The sequence below is a fragment of the Entelurus aequoreus genome, linkage group LG02 (assembly GCF_033978785.1).
Source record: "Entelurus aequoreus isolate RoL-2023_Sb linkage group LG02, RoL_Eaeq_v1.1, whole genome shotgun sequence".
NCBI classification, from domain to species: domain Eukaryota; kingdom Metazoa; phylum Chordata; class Actinopteri; order Syngnathiformes; family Syngnathidae; genus Entelurus; species Entelurus aequoreus.
Window position 1 is genome coordinate 63,759,719 of NC_084732.1, and position 16,612 is coordinate 63,776,330.

General features: G+C 37.5%; 1 protein-coding gene across 2 annotated transcripts in view; it reads left to right on the forward strand.

Moving 5' to 3' along the window:
* Nucleotides 1–16,612, forward strand: part of samd4a (sterile alpha motif domain containing 4A) — a 169,804-nt gene that overhangs the window by 101,688 nt on the left and 51,504 nt on the right. For both annotated transcript variants that reach the window (XM_062030506.1, XM_062030507.1), the window contains one exon: nucleotides 14,318–14,427. In XM_062030506.1, the coding sequence (XP_061886490.1) occupies nucleotides 14,318–14,427 (110 nt within the window). The remainder of the gene's footprint in view (nucleotides 1–14,317; nucleotides 14,428–16,612) is intronic.

Sequence of the window (16,612 nt, forward strand, 5' to 3'; positions counted from 1 at the left end):
GAGGAGACCAATTTTTGAAGCTTTTCAGGTGAAATTATTTCCCATTCTTGCTTGATGTACAGCTTAAGTTGTTCAACAGTCCGGGGTCTCCGTTGTGGTATTTTAGGCGTCATATTGCGCCACACATATTCAATGGGGGACAGGTCTGGACTACAGGCAGGCCAGTCTAGTACCCGCACTCTTTTACTATGAAGCGATGCTGTTGTAACACGTGGCTTGGCATTGTCTTGCTGAAATAAGCAGGGGCGTGTCCATGATAACGTTTCTTGGATGGCAACATATGTAGCTCCAAAACCTGTATGTACCTTTCAGCATTAATGGTGCCTTCAAAGATGTGTAAGTTACCCATGCCGTGGGCACTAATACACCCCCATATCATCACAGATGCTGGCTTTTGAACTTTGCGCCTATAACAACCCGGATGGTTCTTTTCCTCTTTGTTCCAGAGGACACAATGTCCACTGTTTCCAAAAACAATTTGAAATGTGGACTCGTCAGACCACATAACACTTTAACACTTTGCATCAGTCCATCTTAGATGAGCTCGGGCCCAGCGAGGCCGGCGGCGTTTCTGGGTGTTGTTGATAAATGGCTTTTGCTTTGCGTAGTAGAGTTTTAACTTGCACTTACAGATGTAGCGGCAAACTATAGTTACTGACAGTGGTTTTCTGAAGTGTTCCTGAGCCCATGTGGTGATATCCTTTACACACTGATGTTGGTTTTTGATGCAGTACCGCCCGAGGGATCGAAGGTCACGGGCATTCAATGTTGGTTTTCAGCCTTGCTGCTTACGTGCAGTGATTTCTCAAGATTCTCTGAACCTTTTGATGATATTATGGACCGTAGATGGTGAATTCCCAAAATTATTTGCAATAGCTGGTTGAGAAATGTTGTTCTTAAACAATTTGCTCAGGCATTTGTTGACAAATTAGTGACCCTCACCCCATCTTTGTTTGTGAATGACTGAGCATTTCATGGAAGCTGCTTTTATACCCAATCGTGGCACCCACCTGTTGCCAATTAGCCTGTTCACCTGTGGGATTTTCCAAATAAGTGTTTGATGAGCATTCCTCAACTTTCTCAGTAGCGCTGGGCGATATATCGAATACACTCGATATATCGCGGGTTTGTCTCTGTGCGATATAGAAAATTACTATATCGTGATATTCGAGTATACGTTCTCACGCAGCTGCTTTTAGCTGCGGGCATTACACTACAGCAGGGGTCACCAACCTTTTTGAAACCAAGAGCTACTTCTTGGGTACTGATTAATGCGAAGGGCTACCAGTTTGATACACACTTAAATAAATTGCCAGAAATAGCCAATTTGCTCAATTTACCTTTAACTATGTTATTATTAATAATTAATGATATTTATCTTTGTGGAAACACTAATCATCTTAATGATTTCTCACAATAAATATATATAGAAACAGATAAATATCAATATGCAACACTTTATTTTTATATTTTCTCTAAGTGCACATTTTTCAAATTGAACATTTTCAAATGATCACTTCTAAGACAGTCTTGTGAAATCACAATATCCCATTTTAACTAGCTAGCCACTAACATTTTTTAACAAATCATGAATTACTTTGCACCATGTTTGTACAAATAATAACTCATGTAAAATACTTAAGTAAACTCTCAAATTTTTAAATCATGTCACACTTTGAACTGGACACCAAATCTGTTATCTGTTTCTTTGTCAGTTAGTGGGAAGCCTGGCATTGCATGCTGTTAACTAGTCTGTTGTACTCTGGTGTGTAACTTGACACTGCAACTCTGAGTTAGTCTTGCAGATGTGCATCAGTGAGGCGTGTTCTGTGTTTGTTCTTGATGAAGTTCATGTCAGAAAAGGCTGATTCACAAAGATAAGATTTTTCCTCATTGTTTGCGGAACCTTCATAATCTTTTGGACATATTTTCACAGCAATCTGGCCTTAATTATGATAAATGTAAAATGTTAAGGATCGGAAATCTAAAGGGAACGTCCTTTCGAATGGAATGCAAAGTGCCTGTTTTGTGGACAGATGGACCAGTTAACATACTTGGTGTTGTTGTCCCAGAGAATCTGGAAGATCTAGGCTCAGTAAATTATGATAATCGACTAAGAAAGCTGGACAAAATTATGCAATCCCTAACCTTGTATGGTAAAATGTCTATTGCCAACTCGTTAATTATTCCTCAATTTATTTATTTGTTTTTGTCATTACCAGCTCCATCACAAAACTTTTTTAAGATTTATGAGCGGAGGGTCTTCGATTTTGTCTGGAACGGCAAACCAGAAAAGATTAAAAGAAAGGTTTTGTACAAAGAGTATGAATATGGGGGCCTGAAACTTCTCAACCTTGAAGCTATGTGTCTGTCTTTAAAAGCATCAATTGTTCCAAAGATGTATTTAAACACTGAGTGGTACACAAGTGTCCTGTTGGACAAAAAACATGTACTGTATCAAAAGAAATTGTATCCTTTTTTACAAGTGATCCCCTTCCATTTTTCTTATGTAGAGAGTCTGCTGGGAAACATGGCGGGGTTCATAAAGGAAACAATCCACTCATAGTGGTGTTTTCAATGTGCCAGAAAAAAGAGACGATATTTTGCAGCAGATAATATGGATGAACTCTAATATTGTAATAGATGGAAAGCTTTTCTTTTGGAAAAATATGTTTGAAAGAGGAATCATTTTTGTCAATGATATTATCAATGAGAATGGTAAAATGATGAAGTATGATGAATTTAGAACTATGTATGGTGATGCTTGTTCAAGCTTTTCATTTTATCAACTAACTGGAGTAATTGGGAAAAGATGGAAACAAATAATCAATTATGGAACTACTAAATCATTAGTTTGTAAACCTCTAATAAGAAATTCTAGTTGGCAAAAAGGAACTAAAATAAATAGAAAAATATATAATTTTTATTTAATAAAGAAATCTTTGAAGGCTGCCCCATACAACACATATGGAAAATGGGAGGAATTTTTTGACTGCCCGTTGCCATGGGATGCCATATTCAAACTAATCTATAAAACTACTATCGATGTGCAAAATCAAAAATTAAAATTATTTATAACTTCTTACCCACAGGGAAAATGTTAAAATTATGGAATATGACAGAGTCAGATGATTGCCGATTTTGTTGTCAGGAGTCTGAATCCACCCTACATTTGTTTTGGTATTGTCATATTGTGTCTTTGTTTTGGGTGGAAGTTGAAAAAATTTGTTTAAAGATTGGTTTGTTTATGAAGCTTAATGTGGTTTCTGTTATTTTAGGAGAGTTCATTGACAATCATGATTTAGTCAATTTAATTATAGTACTCGGTAAAAGGTTTATTTTTAAGGCCAAAAACAGATATTCACTTAGTATTACTCTCTTTAAAACATTTATGCAGTATTTTCTAACTTTAGAAAGTTACATGGTTGAAAATGATAATGATGCCAAAAAACATTAAAAAAAAGATGAGAAGTCCTCAAAGGCTTATTTTGAAAGTACAATTATGTTTATAGATTATATGATATCTGTTGTTGTGTTCCCTAATTTGAGTGACCTGGACATAATCTGGACTGTACATACATGCTTATTTTGAAAATGTAATTTTGTTTATAAATTATATGCAATCTGTTGTGTTCCCTAATTTTTTTCTGTGTACATGAATGAAGGTGTGTGTTGCTGAGTCCGACTTGGACATTATCTGGACTGGGCCTGGTTTTAAAAACCCTTTAAACAAATCTAATTTCATTGACAACCTGGTCTGTTGAAGATAAGGCCCTTTTTTTAAAAATAAAATAAATAAATAAAAAACATTTTCTTGGATAAAAAAGAAAGTAAAACAATATAAAAATAATTACATAAAAAATAGTAATTAATGAAAATGTTAGTGGACCAGCAGCCTATACAATCATGTGTGCTTCAGGGACTGTGTCCCTTGCAGATGTGTTGTCTATGTTGTGGGAACCAGAATATTGGTAGCAGAAAGAAATAACCCCTTTTGTGTGAGTGGGTGTGGATGAGTGTGCATGGGGGAGGTTGTTTGGGTTGATGCACTGATTGAAAGTGTATCTTGTGTTTTTTCTATGTATATTTAATTTAAAAAAAAAAAAATGTAAAAAAAATTTTTATATATATATATTTTTTTAATTTTAATTTTTTATTTTTTTTTAGAACAGGCTCGCGGGCGACTCATCTGGCCCTTACGGGCGACCTGGTTGGTGACTCCGCGTTGGTGACTCCTGCACTACAGGCTCTTCTCACTATTTCTTGTCTCTTCTTCTCACAGAGACATAAAACAAGCGCATCTTGTTACATACGTCACATACTGTCGCGCGTGCAACGTCATACGCCCTCGCCGAGCAGAGAGGTATCTATGATGCTAGCGGAGTGGTAATACGAGAGAAAGAAGGTGCGAATCTGGTAACAAATGAAGGAAGAATTAATTCCAAGAAAAACCGCACGGGTCCATCGTCTGGCGGTGGTTTGGCTTCAAGTGGGAAGATGTTGAACAGACAACCGTAATATGTCAAGTATGCGGCAAAAGCGTTGCTACAAAAAAGAGAATGAGGAGTGCTTGAAACTCCGTAAGTCAACATCTCGGCCGGTGCCACACTCACAAAATGCCCAAGCAACCATTTCCAGATCAACACCGTATGAAAAAAATAGTCAACAACAGAAGGAGATAACGTCCGCAGTAACCTACCACATAGCGAAGGACATACACTATTTGATTTCCTATTACGGTATGCAGCTAATTTTCTTTGACAGTTATGGAAATATTTTGTGTGATATCATGCACAAAAGTGCACTTTATTTGTTTTAAACTATTGTAGTGGCGTTCTGTACAAAAAGTGCACTTTAATTTAGTGTTGTTTTGACATGCACAAAAGTGAAGTGAAGTGAATTATATGTATATAGCGCTTTTTCTCTAGTACCATAGTCTCAAAGGAATATAACCTGCGGAGGCACTTTCTAAAGAAACATCCACGTTTTGATGTTCGGCCCCTGAGACCTTGGGCTCTTGAAACTGCAGCCTTTTTCATTATGTAGTTGAATAGCCCTGATTTAGGGCCTTGTTACCTGTTACGCCCTCACTCATAAACACATTATAATGGGACTGTCTGAACGCCGCTTGTTGTTGCAATCCCAACAGTAGACTCTTAACTCTTTGTTCCTAAATACATTTAAAAAAACACACAAAAAGTTTATTTAATTAAAATTGTTAAGCATTTTGGTTTTACTTTCTATTAAAAGTAACCCTCGCCCACAAAACCAAAGGGCACAGGTTGTAGTTCTGTGAGAAACGCTACATTGAACAGGTCTAGTACCACACTCCACATATTAAATTAATCCAGTTCTTGTTATCTTTAAGCTACATCTGGTGATCGGATAGCTGATAAGTTTTATTCAGGTTCATTGATAAATAAAAAGTGCATAATGTGCCTAATAATGCCTGCAATGGATAGCGTGTGAATACTGAACTGAACAGAACTTGTCCCACAAGGGATCCCTGTAGCGGAAGGTTCAAACGCATAGATTTGTTTTACCAGATAGATACAAACTGTAAGCTATTCAACACCATATGATTTAAACCAATTTAAGGCGGTTCCTTTAATTCAAATGACAGGTCTGAGTCTCTGTCTGTGTTAGAATATGGTGGTCAATTGTGGCAAAGGCTCTACTAAGATCTAACAGGGCAGATTAGGTTAGATGAAGTTACTTTACTTTATTAGTACCCAGAGGTAAACTTATTTTGCAGCCAGCAATATCAGGACATACATTTAAAAAAACAGGAAAAAGTAAAATCTCAGACATGCAACAAAAATACATAGCCCAACATATTTCAAAACCAATACAAACATTTGATAAGATTATATATTTACTCAAAGTTCCCCCAAAAAAGGATACAATATAAAATTACAATAAGCTAAAATTAGGACAGGGCAGAGTGAAATACAATAGAATAATAATCTACACAAAAACAAATATTAGCAAAATGTGACTTATTGAATTCCATTATGGCCGCTGGAATAAAACCGCATCTGTACAATTTTGTCTTGCCTCTTGGAACTACAAAACCAGGAGAACAGGGGAGAATCTGAAAGTAGTAGGTAGTGGCACATCCTTACAACTGGATAAAGCTTTTCATTGTACCTGTTAATTGTACAGTACCTTGAAGCTGGAGACTCAGCAATTAGTTCACTCCACAGTTTACCATTTGGTTGAGATAATTATTGTCCTTAAGTGACAGGTGACCAAACTATGTGATCAGGGAGAAAGACAGCACAGATTCTATATAGTATGATAAAACATAATAATGATGGTTAGGGATGGGAGTTGATAAGATTTTTCCGGGTCCGATTTCACTTTCGATTCTGCCTAACGATTCGGTTCCTTAGCGGTTCTCCTATTGATTCTTATTTGGAAAAAAAGGTGGATTAGCATCAATTTTGTTTAATTTAGTGTAGGTTTGCAATGGTTAGTCGACCTTGTTGACAATAAAATTTGTTGCCGACAATTATTTTTCTCGACAATAGCTTGTGTTTTTCCGGCCGAAAGTGGGTCACTCGCAAAAACATCGCCAGTGATAGCATGTAAAGTGTGAGAATATTTCCTCTTATTCTTGTTAAAAACATGAATACCTTACTCATTTTTCAAAGCGTACCTTGTTTTTATGGCAGTACATCTCTTGATACGCGAGCATTTAAAGCGGAGACATGATGTCGGACATTTGAAGTGAGAATGCGGACATAGCCTCGGTAAGAGTTCTGTTAGCTTCTACATTGCTAGCTAGCTAACAAATCAAATCAAATCAACTTTATTTATAAAGCACATTTAAAAATTTACTACAGAGTGAGACGAATTTGTGTGAAAAAAAAAATCGTTTTAGCCAAAGTCAGCCAGCTAAACTTTGTCTACATCACTTCAAGTACGTTTTAAAGCAGCGTCGGTTTGCAATGCCGTAAAAAAAGGCACTCTGAAAAACGCAAACCGTGTGTGCGTGCAGAGACAGGTACCATTGCGAAGGTATCATAAGATTAAACATACAATTTCTTAAATAGCCAACATTTGAAGAATTAATCAAATACAGAATTCTACACATTGAGTCTATTCGAGTGCTAAAACTGCCAAGAGTTAATCAATAAACAGTCAATATACCAATGTGCATCTTTTTAAACATCACAAAGTGCTTTTCTTTTTAGGAAGTTAGATTTTGTGTTTTCTTGTTTCTTTTCATCGTTGCTATTTTAACTGTTTTTTAATACACAAACAAGGTTGATTGTTTTTTTTAGCACTTAGCCTTTCCTTTCTTTCAAATGGACAACATTTTATTAGTCATTTGAATTTTTGTAACCACTGAATGAGCAGTACAGTTACAGTACAAATAAATTAGTCATCTTTGTTGTTAGAAAGCACATGCCTAAAATAACTTAAGCTGCATTTAGAAGTCGATGGAAAAATTAGAGCCATTAAATATATGTACGCTTTATTATCCGATAAGTCCACTAACTGGGGACGGCGTGGCGAAGTTGGGAGAGTGGCCGTGTCAGCAATCTGAGGGTTGCTGGTTCAATCCCCACCTTCTACCATCTTAGTCACGCCCGTTGTGTCCTTGAGCAAGACCCTTCACCCTTGCTCCTGATGGGCCCGGTTAGCGCCGTGCATGGCAGCTCCCGCCATCAGTGTGTGAATGTGTGAATGTGTGTGTGTGAATGTGGAAAATAGTGTCAAAGCGCTTTGAGTTCCTTAAAAAGGTAGAAAAGCGCTATACAAGTACGACCCATTTACCATTTTTTACTAATCATTAAGGTAATCGTTGACTAATCGACTATCAACATAATTGTTAGTTGCAGCCCTAGTTTAGAGGTAAGATGACCTTAGCGTACAGTGAGGTTATATATGTAGCATAGAAGAAAAAAAGTACTTTTTTTTTTAAACAAATGTAATAAATAAAAGTTTTTCTGTAAAAAATAACAAATTAAATCATGGTTAACATTTAGTAACATGTGATATTAACTTATTACAAAGTGACAGATGTCAAGCCTTTATTTGTTATAATTTTGATGATTGGGGCTTACAGTTTATGAAAACATTGAATTGAAAATCTCAGAAAATGTGGGGTTTCAAAAAGTGTAAGCCAAGATCATCAAAATTATAATAAAGGCTTGACATATCTCACCTTGTATGTAATGAGTTAATATCACATATCCGTTGTGTCCTTGAGCAAGACACTTCACCCTTGCTCCTGATGGCTGCTGGTTAGCGCCTTGCACGGCAGCTCCCGCCATCAGTGTGTGAATGTGTGTGTGAATGTGGAAATACTGTCAAAGCGCTTTGAGTACCTTGAAGGTAGAAAAGCGCTATACAAGTATAACCCATTTATCATTTATTTATTAGTTTCATATTAGAAGTTAATTGCTGACATGAATGGACTTTTACGCCATATTCTAATTTTATGAGTTTCACCTGTATAATATAAAGACTGAGAAAATCTGGTAGGAGGAAAACATGCAACTTTTATTTGAATACAATTGAACATTCCCCTATAGCGCTAACATGATAGGCCATGGGATTCAAACTCTAGCCCGCGGGCAAAATGTGGCCCGCCGTGTAATTTCACTTGGCCCTTGTGGCGATATCAGATTAACACTACAGATGGCCCGCCGATTAAATACAGCGGCGGTGCCGCGGTACACAGCTAATTCTCATACTTGCCAAAGCTCCCGGGAGACTCCCAAATTTCAGTGCCCCTCTCGAAAATCATCACGGCCCCTTTTCGTCCAGTACAATGAGTGCTGTCCCAGTCACATAATATATGCGGCTCTGGCACGCACACACAAGTGAATGCAACGCATACTTGATCTTAAGCGCTACAGGTTACATTGAGGGTGCCAGTATAAAAAACTTTAACATTGTTACAAATATACGCCACACTGTGAACCCACACCAAACAAGAATGACAAACACATTTCGGGAGAACATCCGCACAGTAACACAACATAAACACAACAGTACAAATACCCAGAACCCTTTGCAGCACTAACTCTACAAAGTGTGTGTGTATGTGTGTGTGTGTGTGTGTGTGTGTGTGTGTGTGTGTGTGTGTGTGTGTGTGTGTGTGTGTGTGTGTGTGTGTGTGTGAGGGGGGGCGGGGTTTGGGGGTAGCGGGGGTGTATTTTGTAGCGTGCCGGAAGAGTTAGTGCTGCAAAGGGTTCTGGGTATTTGTTCTGTTGTGTTTATGTTGTGTTACTGTGCGGATGTTCTCCCAAAATGTGTTTGTCATTCTTGTTTGGTGTGGATTCACAGTGTGGCGTATATTTCTAACAATGTTAAAGTTGCTTATACGGCCACTCTCAGTGTAAACTGTATCGCTGTTGATGAAGTATGCGTTGCATCCGCGTATTTGTGCGTACAGAAGCCGCACGTATATTGTGACTGGGCCGGCACGTTGTTAGAATGGATGAAAAGCGGACGTGACGACAGCTCGTAAAGGACGTTAACGATAGTGCCTGTAAGGCACGCCCCCAAGACTGTGGAATACGAGATATAATGACTGATGAACACCTTCGTTCGATAATGAAGTTTGCCTCAGGTCAAAGCCTGAGCCCCGACAATGAACTAGCATCCAAGAAAAGATGGCAGGTATCTGGCTTGGGCACATCAGATTAGATCAGTGTGTTGCAAACTGAGCAGTTTAAAGTCCAGAATGGTTAGTTTATTCATTATTTTATTTTCAAATGTATTAGCCTGTGGAAAAAGTTAATGTTGATATTTACCTCAGAAGGCTGAAAATAGAAAAGAGGCATTCAATTTTTATTTAAATTGAATTTGATATGCCATTGATATTTTTTAATTATTATTATTATTATTTGAAACTCGATTTTGCATGTCACTATAAAGTTATATAAGGCTTGCTTGTTCAATATTCAATGCAAAACGTGTTTGGGTCCCTATTAAAAGGTTAATTTGTTCAACCTTGGCCGGCGGCTTTGTTCAGTTTTAAATTTTGGCCCACTCTGTATTTGAGTTTGACACCCCTGTGATAGGCGGTGAATTAATACCTGTTGTATTCAGATGGCGTGCTAGCGAGAATGAGATTGGAGCAGTTCAAAAACGCGACTTATATTTATAATTATTGCATTCTGTGTGTTTAAATGTTTCAGCATATTGCTCACATGTCCTCCTCTTGATGAAATAGCAGCCTTATAGTTATTACAAGTAGCGCTAATGCAATCTTTTCTCATAAAATGTTAGTGTTTGTTTCGACCAGGCTTCACCATCTTGAGATCTGACGTCACTACGCAGTACGCACATTGTGTTATGACGTCATCCCCACACAAAAGCACCGATAAGAGAATTGCTTGACAAAATGTCAAGCGATTCCAAGAATTGATACACTGGGAACCGGTTCTCAATAAAAAACGGTTTTCGATTCCCATCCCTAATGATGGTTTTGTCAACATTAAAATGAGACGCATTTATCACCAGTATAAACGTTAGTGAGCCTTCCTACACACGGCATCACAATAGGCTTCAAATTTTGTTTTTTTAAAATTAATTATGGGTCCAATATATTCACAGGTTTGCACTAAAGATGGGTGATATGACCTAAAATCTGTATGGCAATATATATTGCAGTCTCCTGCAATAACGATACACTGTATATCACAATATATTACTCGGTATGTATATGATAATAGAATCATTTCAAAACGGGTTACAAAGGCTCCTAGTTTGAATCTACTTGCTAATTTATTGTTAATAGCTGGTTACTTTCTGTTGTATTATGGTTCTATCTACACTTCTGTTAAAATGTAATAAACACTTCTTCTTCTGTTGTTTGTGTACTTAACATTAGTGAGGCGTATGAAAAACCCTCTCGAACTAATCTGTCACTGTGAATGTATTAACTCATCTTTTTGCTTTGGTCTATTCTTCGGCACTATTATTTATTAGCCTTGCACATATTGGTTGTTTAAGTACTTGTTTACATCCATCCATCCATTTTCTACCGCTTGTCCCTTTTGGGGTTGCGGTGGGTGCTGGAGCCTATCTCAGCTGCATTCGGGCGGAAGGCGGGGTACACCCTGGACAAGTTGCCACCTCATCGCAGGGCCAACACAGATAGACAAACAACATTCACACTCACATTCACACACTAGGGCCAATTTAGTGTTGCCAATCAACCTATCCCCAGGTGCATGTCTTTGGAGGTGGGAGGAAGCCGGAGTACCCGGAGGGAACCCACACAGTCTACATGTTTAGTTATTTGTTAATATTTATTATTTACATTGAACAAGAGAGCACAGACTACCAAGTCAAATTCCTTGTGTATTAAACATGTTTGGTCAATAAAGCTGATTTTGATTTGGGTATTGGTCCAATACCAAGTAGTTACAGGGGCAGTATTTTCCATATCAATGCTAATACTCATGCTTAAAACGTTCAAGATCATTGAATAATGAAATTTTTATCACAACTATAATCAGACAAAAACACAGGATGGTGGTGTAACAATATCCGTTAAATAGTTAAATTATTTCCTATTATTGGCCTTAAATTAAAACCTTTTGGTTTTTGCTTTTAAAGTCCTCCTGTGTCCATAGACTTATTTCCTGAGTTTGTTTAATAAGATTTTTTGATAATAGAAAATATCGATCTAACTAACCACTGTAGTATCGGACAAATAATATTATACTCTAGCTTGCGGTTACGGTTTATCATATGGTCCTACGGTGTGTAGTGTAGCATGTTTAGCCATTCCTCGTCCTCCAGTGATGATACTTTTAAGAAACTTAGTATATTTGCCACAATGCCAACGAGGATTATTGACTTAGTAGTGGCTTAGCACTGTGGAGGGAAATTAGCCATTAGCTAGAATGCTACAGTGTGTTAAAGTTAAAGTACCACTGATACTCACAAACACTAGGTGAAATTACCCTCTGCATTTAACCCATCCCCTTGTTCCACCCCTTGGGAGGTGAGGGGAGCAGTGAGCAGCAGCGGTGGCCGCGCTCGGGAATCATTTTGAGCATATTCGTTCGCTTGTCCCTGTCAAATTAGCAGACACAGCTAAAATGTGTCATTAAAAACTCTTATCGTAAGCCAAATTCATATAATTTATATACCGTATATTACCAAATAAACGCCCTTGGGCAAATAACCGCCCATGTCCTAATAGCCGCCCGGGGTCTGACCCCATTTTGTGAATTAACCGCCTTTTCCTAATAACCGCCTATGTCCAAATAGACGCCCATGGGCTGTTATTTGCATAATTTAGATTAAAATGCTTCTGGGGTTGCGTTTGCTGCAGTATTATTGTTTTGATGGTTTTCTAGAGTACTTGGTACCATAATTTAATTTTTCCTGTGTGCTGCTTTATTTAAAACTTGGAGTACTGTAGCCTTTATTTTATTTGAGTATTATTATTGTTCTGTTTTGATGGTGGTTTTTATACTTGAGTACTTGGTACCATAATTTTATTGTTCCCGGTAGGCTGCTTTATTTGAAAAGTTTATTTATTTTTAGTATTGGTATTCTATTTGACAATTGTTGCATTACTGCCATGTTGAGGCCTTGTTGATCTCTTGTCTTTTGATAGCCTACCTCATGTTGATCTCTTGTTTTTTTGTTTGTATGTTTACAATAGCTTTTACATTTAAAGTTTTTTGTAAGAAAAAAAAATACTGGACAGTAACCATTGTAACAAAATAATGGCCTGGTGCAAAAATAAATAAAAGCCTTGTGCAAATAACCGTCTCCTTCTTTTAAACGCCTGTCTCCAAAATCGATTTTGTGAAATAAACGCCCGGGCTACTATTTGGTAATATACGGTAGTCTATATAGCGCAACCATAGTTTGCACATATTCAATGGCCTGGTTTTTAATTACTATTATTTGATTGACATATGGTCTTTTCCTAAAATCAATTAGCATGTTTTGTATTTTTGATATGTTGAGCTAAAGGTAAGAATCATCACACAATCGTACAAAATGATCAATGATTGGACCATGACTGGTTTCACACTCATTTAACTAACTAACAATTACTGAATCTTCTACGAGTTTCAAGATAAAGAACTTGTAACTTTCTACTTTTAGTACGATGATGCATTCTAAACCCTCAAATAAATCACATTTTCTAGAAAGCTATGGAACTGCTTTAAAGGGGAACTGCACTTTTTTGGGGGAATTTTGTCTATCGTTCACAATCATTATAAGAGACAAAGACGACACAAGTTTTGTTTTTTTTTCTTTTCGCTTTCTAACATAAAAATGGGCTCGTTCTTGGTGGTCAACAATGCAACTAATGGGAGCGATCAATTCTACCTCTAAATCACTTTAAAATGCATTAAAAAACCGTCAATACTTAATTTACGACATTACGTTGTTATTGTAAGAGCAAACACTGAGGAACTTTGTTTCTATCGTAGTAATGCATCAGCATGCTTCAATATTAGCTGTAAAATCTAACTACGGCAAGAGATAAGCTAGCTTCTACGTCAGCACGAAACGCGTTTGAGTTTGTAATGCACAACACTGTGATATGACACCAATTTGTACTGACTGAAAAACATGAACAATCATATTACAGTACTTGTAAAGTATTAGCCCACATTTCATGTTTTGTTTGTACACAGCTTCTAAAAGTTGCAGTTTCTCTAGCTTCAAAAGTATACGGTTGTAAATCCTCATTTGTCCAAAAATAGTCGTCTTCGTTGTCCGTTACCAAGTCTGCCATGATTACAAAACACACTCGTGTTTGGTTCTGGAAGTAGGAACACATATTTGTTGTTAGAAGTCAGACGTGTGCTGCTATGGAAACAGAAATCAATGTGCGGAAAGAAATCAGTCCCGGAAATGTATAAAATTATCAAAATACAGTAAATATTGAACCTATTACATATTGTTATGAACGTGTCTGTTACTACATTATGTATAGACTTGCAGTGTGTATATAACCGTTGACGGAGGGTTTTGAAGTTGTTTTGGAGTGCTTTGGAGGCTACAACAGTGACTCCCATTAGCCGCATCTTTCAAGCGTTTTTATCATCTTTACAATTGTAAAATTAAAAAAAAGGCGTGTGTTCTTGTCTCTCATAATGATTGTGAAAGATAGGCAAAATTCCAAAAAAGTGTAGTTCCCCTTTAAAGAGTTATAGGCAAGACATTAATGAAAGTCACCGCGACCCCGAAAGGGACAAGCGGTAGAAAATGGATGGATATTACAGTTGCTTTGTACTGTCTGGAAGCACAAAAATAAAAATAAATTATACTTTGTAAGTTTTATTTAATGATGAAATGTCTGTTTTCTTCATAGATGTTCCCTCATGGCTGAAGAGTCTCCGTCTCCATAAGTATGCGGTGCTGTTTTCCACGATGACCTATGATGAAATGATGTCACTTACAGAAGAACAACTGGAAGCACAGGTACACACACAACTATTGCATTGGAATCTGTTTACAGTGGAAACGCCCCCTCTGACACCCACTGACTGACATAGGCGGTTGTCGGTGTGACCAAAATGTCAACATTTTCAATGATCGCTCTTTAAAAGACATTTTTCAAGCCATCTAAGCGCGTAGTTTATCAGGTAAGATGTAAGATGACCACTGATGGGGTACAACCTCAGTATAAAGAAAGGCAGGCAGGAACTTGAGGCACTTTTTATTTAAACACAGCCTTTTTGACGCAACACAACCGCTGTCAAGAGTCCGAAGACCAGCTGCAAAGATCCAGCCTTCACAATAAAACGACTGCTATATTTTCTCTCCCTGCACTAACAAAATAAAGGTCTCTGAAAAATAACCTTACACAAGCGAACAAGCTACGAAGTGAGGCTCCAATTGATTTATTCTTAAGAGTATGAAGACGACTCGTCTTCATACTCTTAAGAATAAATCAATTGAATCATACTCGTCGAGTATGGAAGATATAAAAGAATATGGATTTTTTTTCATAAAGTCATATTTGAAGTTGTTGTACTCATAAGCAGCTACTGTGCATCCCTGGCTGATTCCATTAAGTGCAATATCTACTTGTATTAGTCGCTCACCTGCTAAAAAAGTATATGCACCCCTGGTCTCGTTTGTAGAGGAATGTAGGTAATCTTGGAATTGGCATCCTTGGTTACCAATCATGTTGGTTAAGAATTGATTCTGAGTCGGATTATCACCAGCAAACAAAGGAATCGAATTGTAATATTTACATCTCTACAGTAAATAAGGTTGTATTTTTGCCTCATTCCAGTGAGAATCCTGCGCATGACTGAAACATAATGAAGTGGTCTCTCCAGGAATAGTTGCAGTGTGCTTGAACCAGTGTTTTTCAACCACTGTGCCGCGTCACACTAGTGGGCCGTGAGATACAGTCTGGTGTGCCGTGGGAGATTATGTAATTTCACCTAATTGGGTTATAAATATTTTTTGAAAACCAGTAGTTATAATCCGCAAATGTGCTGTTGTTGAGTGTCGGTGCTGTCTAGAGCTCGGCAGAGTAACCGTGTAATACTCTTCCATATCAGTAGGTGGCAGCAGGTAGCTAATTGCTTTGTAGATGTCAGGAACATGGTTTGTCGTGATCACAATATGCGGGAGGCAGTGTGTAGGTAAAAAGGTATTTAACACTTAAACCAAAAATAAACAAAAGGCGAGTGCCGCTAAGAAAAGGCATTAAAGCTTAGGGATGGCTATGCAAAACGAAACTAAAACTGAACTGGCTGCAAAGTAAACAAAAATAGAATGCTGGACGACAGCAAAGACTTACAGCGTGTGGAGCAGACGGCATCCACAAAGTACATCCAAACATGACATGAACAATGTCCCAACAAAGAAGGATAGCGTCCGCACAACTTAAATAGTCTTGATTGCGAAAACAAAGCAGGTGTGGGGAATAGCGCTCAAAGGAAGACATGAAACTGCTACAGGAAAATACCAAAAAGACAAGAAAAGCCACCAAAATAGGAGCGCAAGACAAGAACTAAAACATTACACACAGGAAAACAGCAAAAAATTCAAAATAAGTCAAGGCGTGATGTGACAGGTCGTGACAGTACACCTACTTTGAGACAAGAGCTATAGTGATGCATGCTTGGTCATGGTTTGAATTCATATCCAACAATTGCGACAACGATTTTTTATTGTCTACTGTGTTTCATTTTTTAATGATTTCTGCTGGTGGTGTGCCTCCGGATTTTTTCTAAAAAAAAAATGCGTCTTGGCTTAAAAAAGGTTGAAAAACACTGGCTTAAACAACCACCATGTGAGCAAATTATACTGTATCATCTCTTTCTCTTTCTGACTTATTAGGTCGGTAGTGCATTCACACATTATTCACTCATGCTTAAAGTGAAGGATGAGGCAAAAATACAACCTTACCTACTGTAGTTGATAATAAAGACTTTTTCAATCTACTCTAAATAGTTGACATTGTTTTCCTCCTTTTTGTATACTTTTATTTAGATTTTTGTTTTCAAATGTGTTACGCTCTTTTCTAGAAGAGCTGCTGACGTAATTGTCTTGTATTTTTTGATTACAATGACAACAAAGCTTCATACATGCACACATTTCTTCCGTCTAAAAAATATATTGGTGCATTTTGGTAGCGGAACAGTAG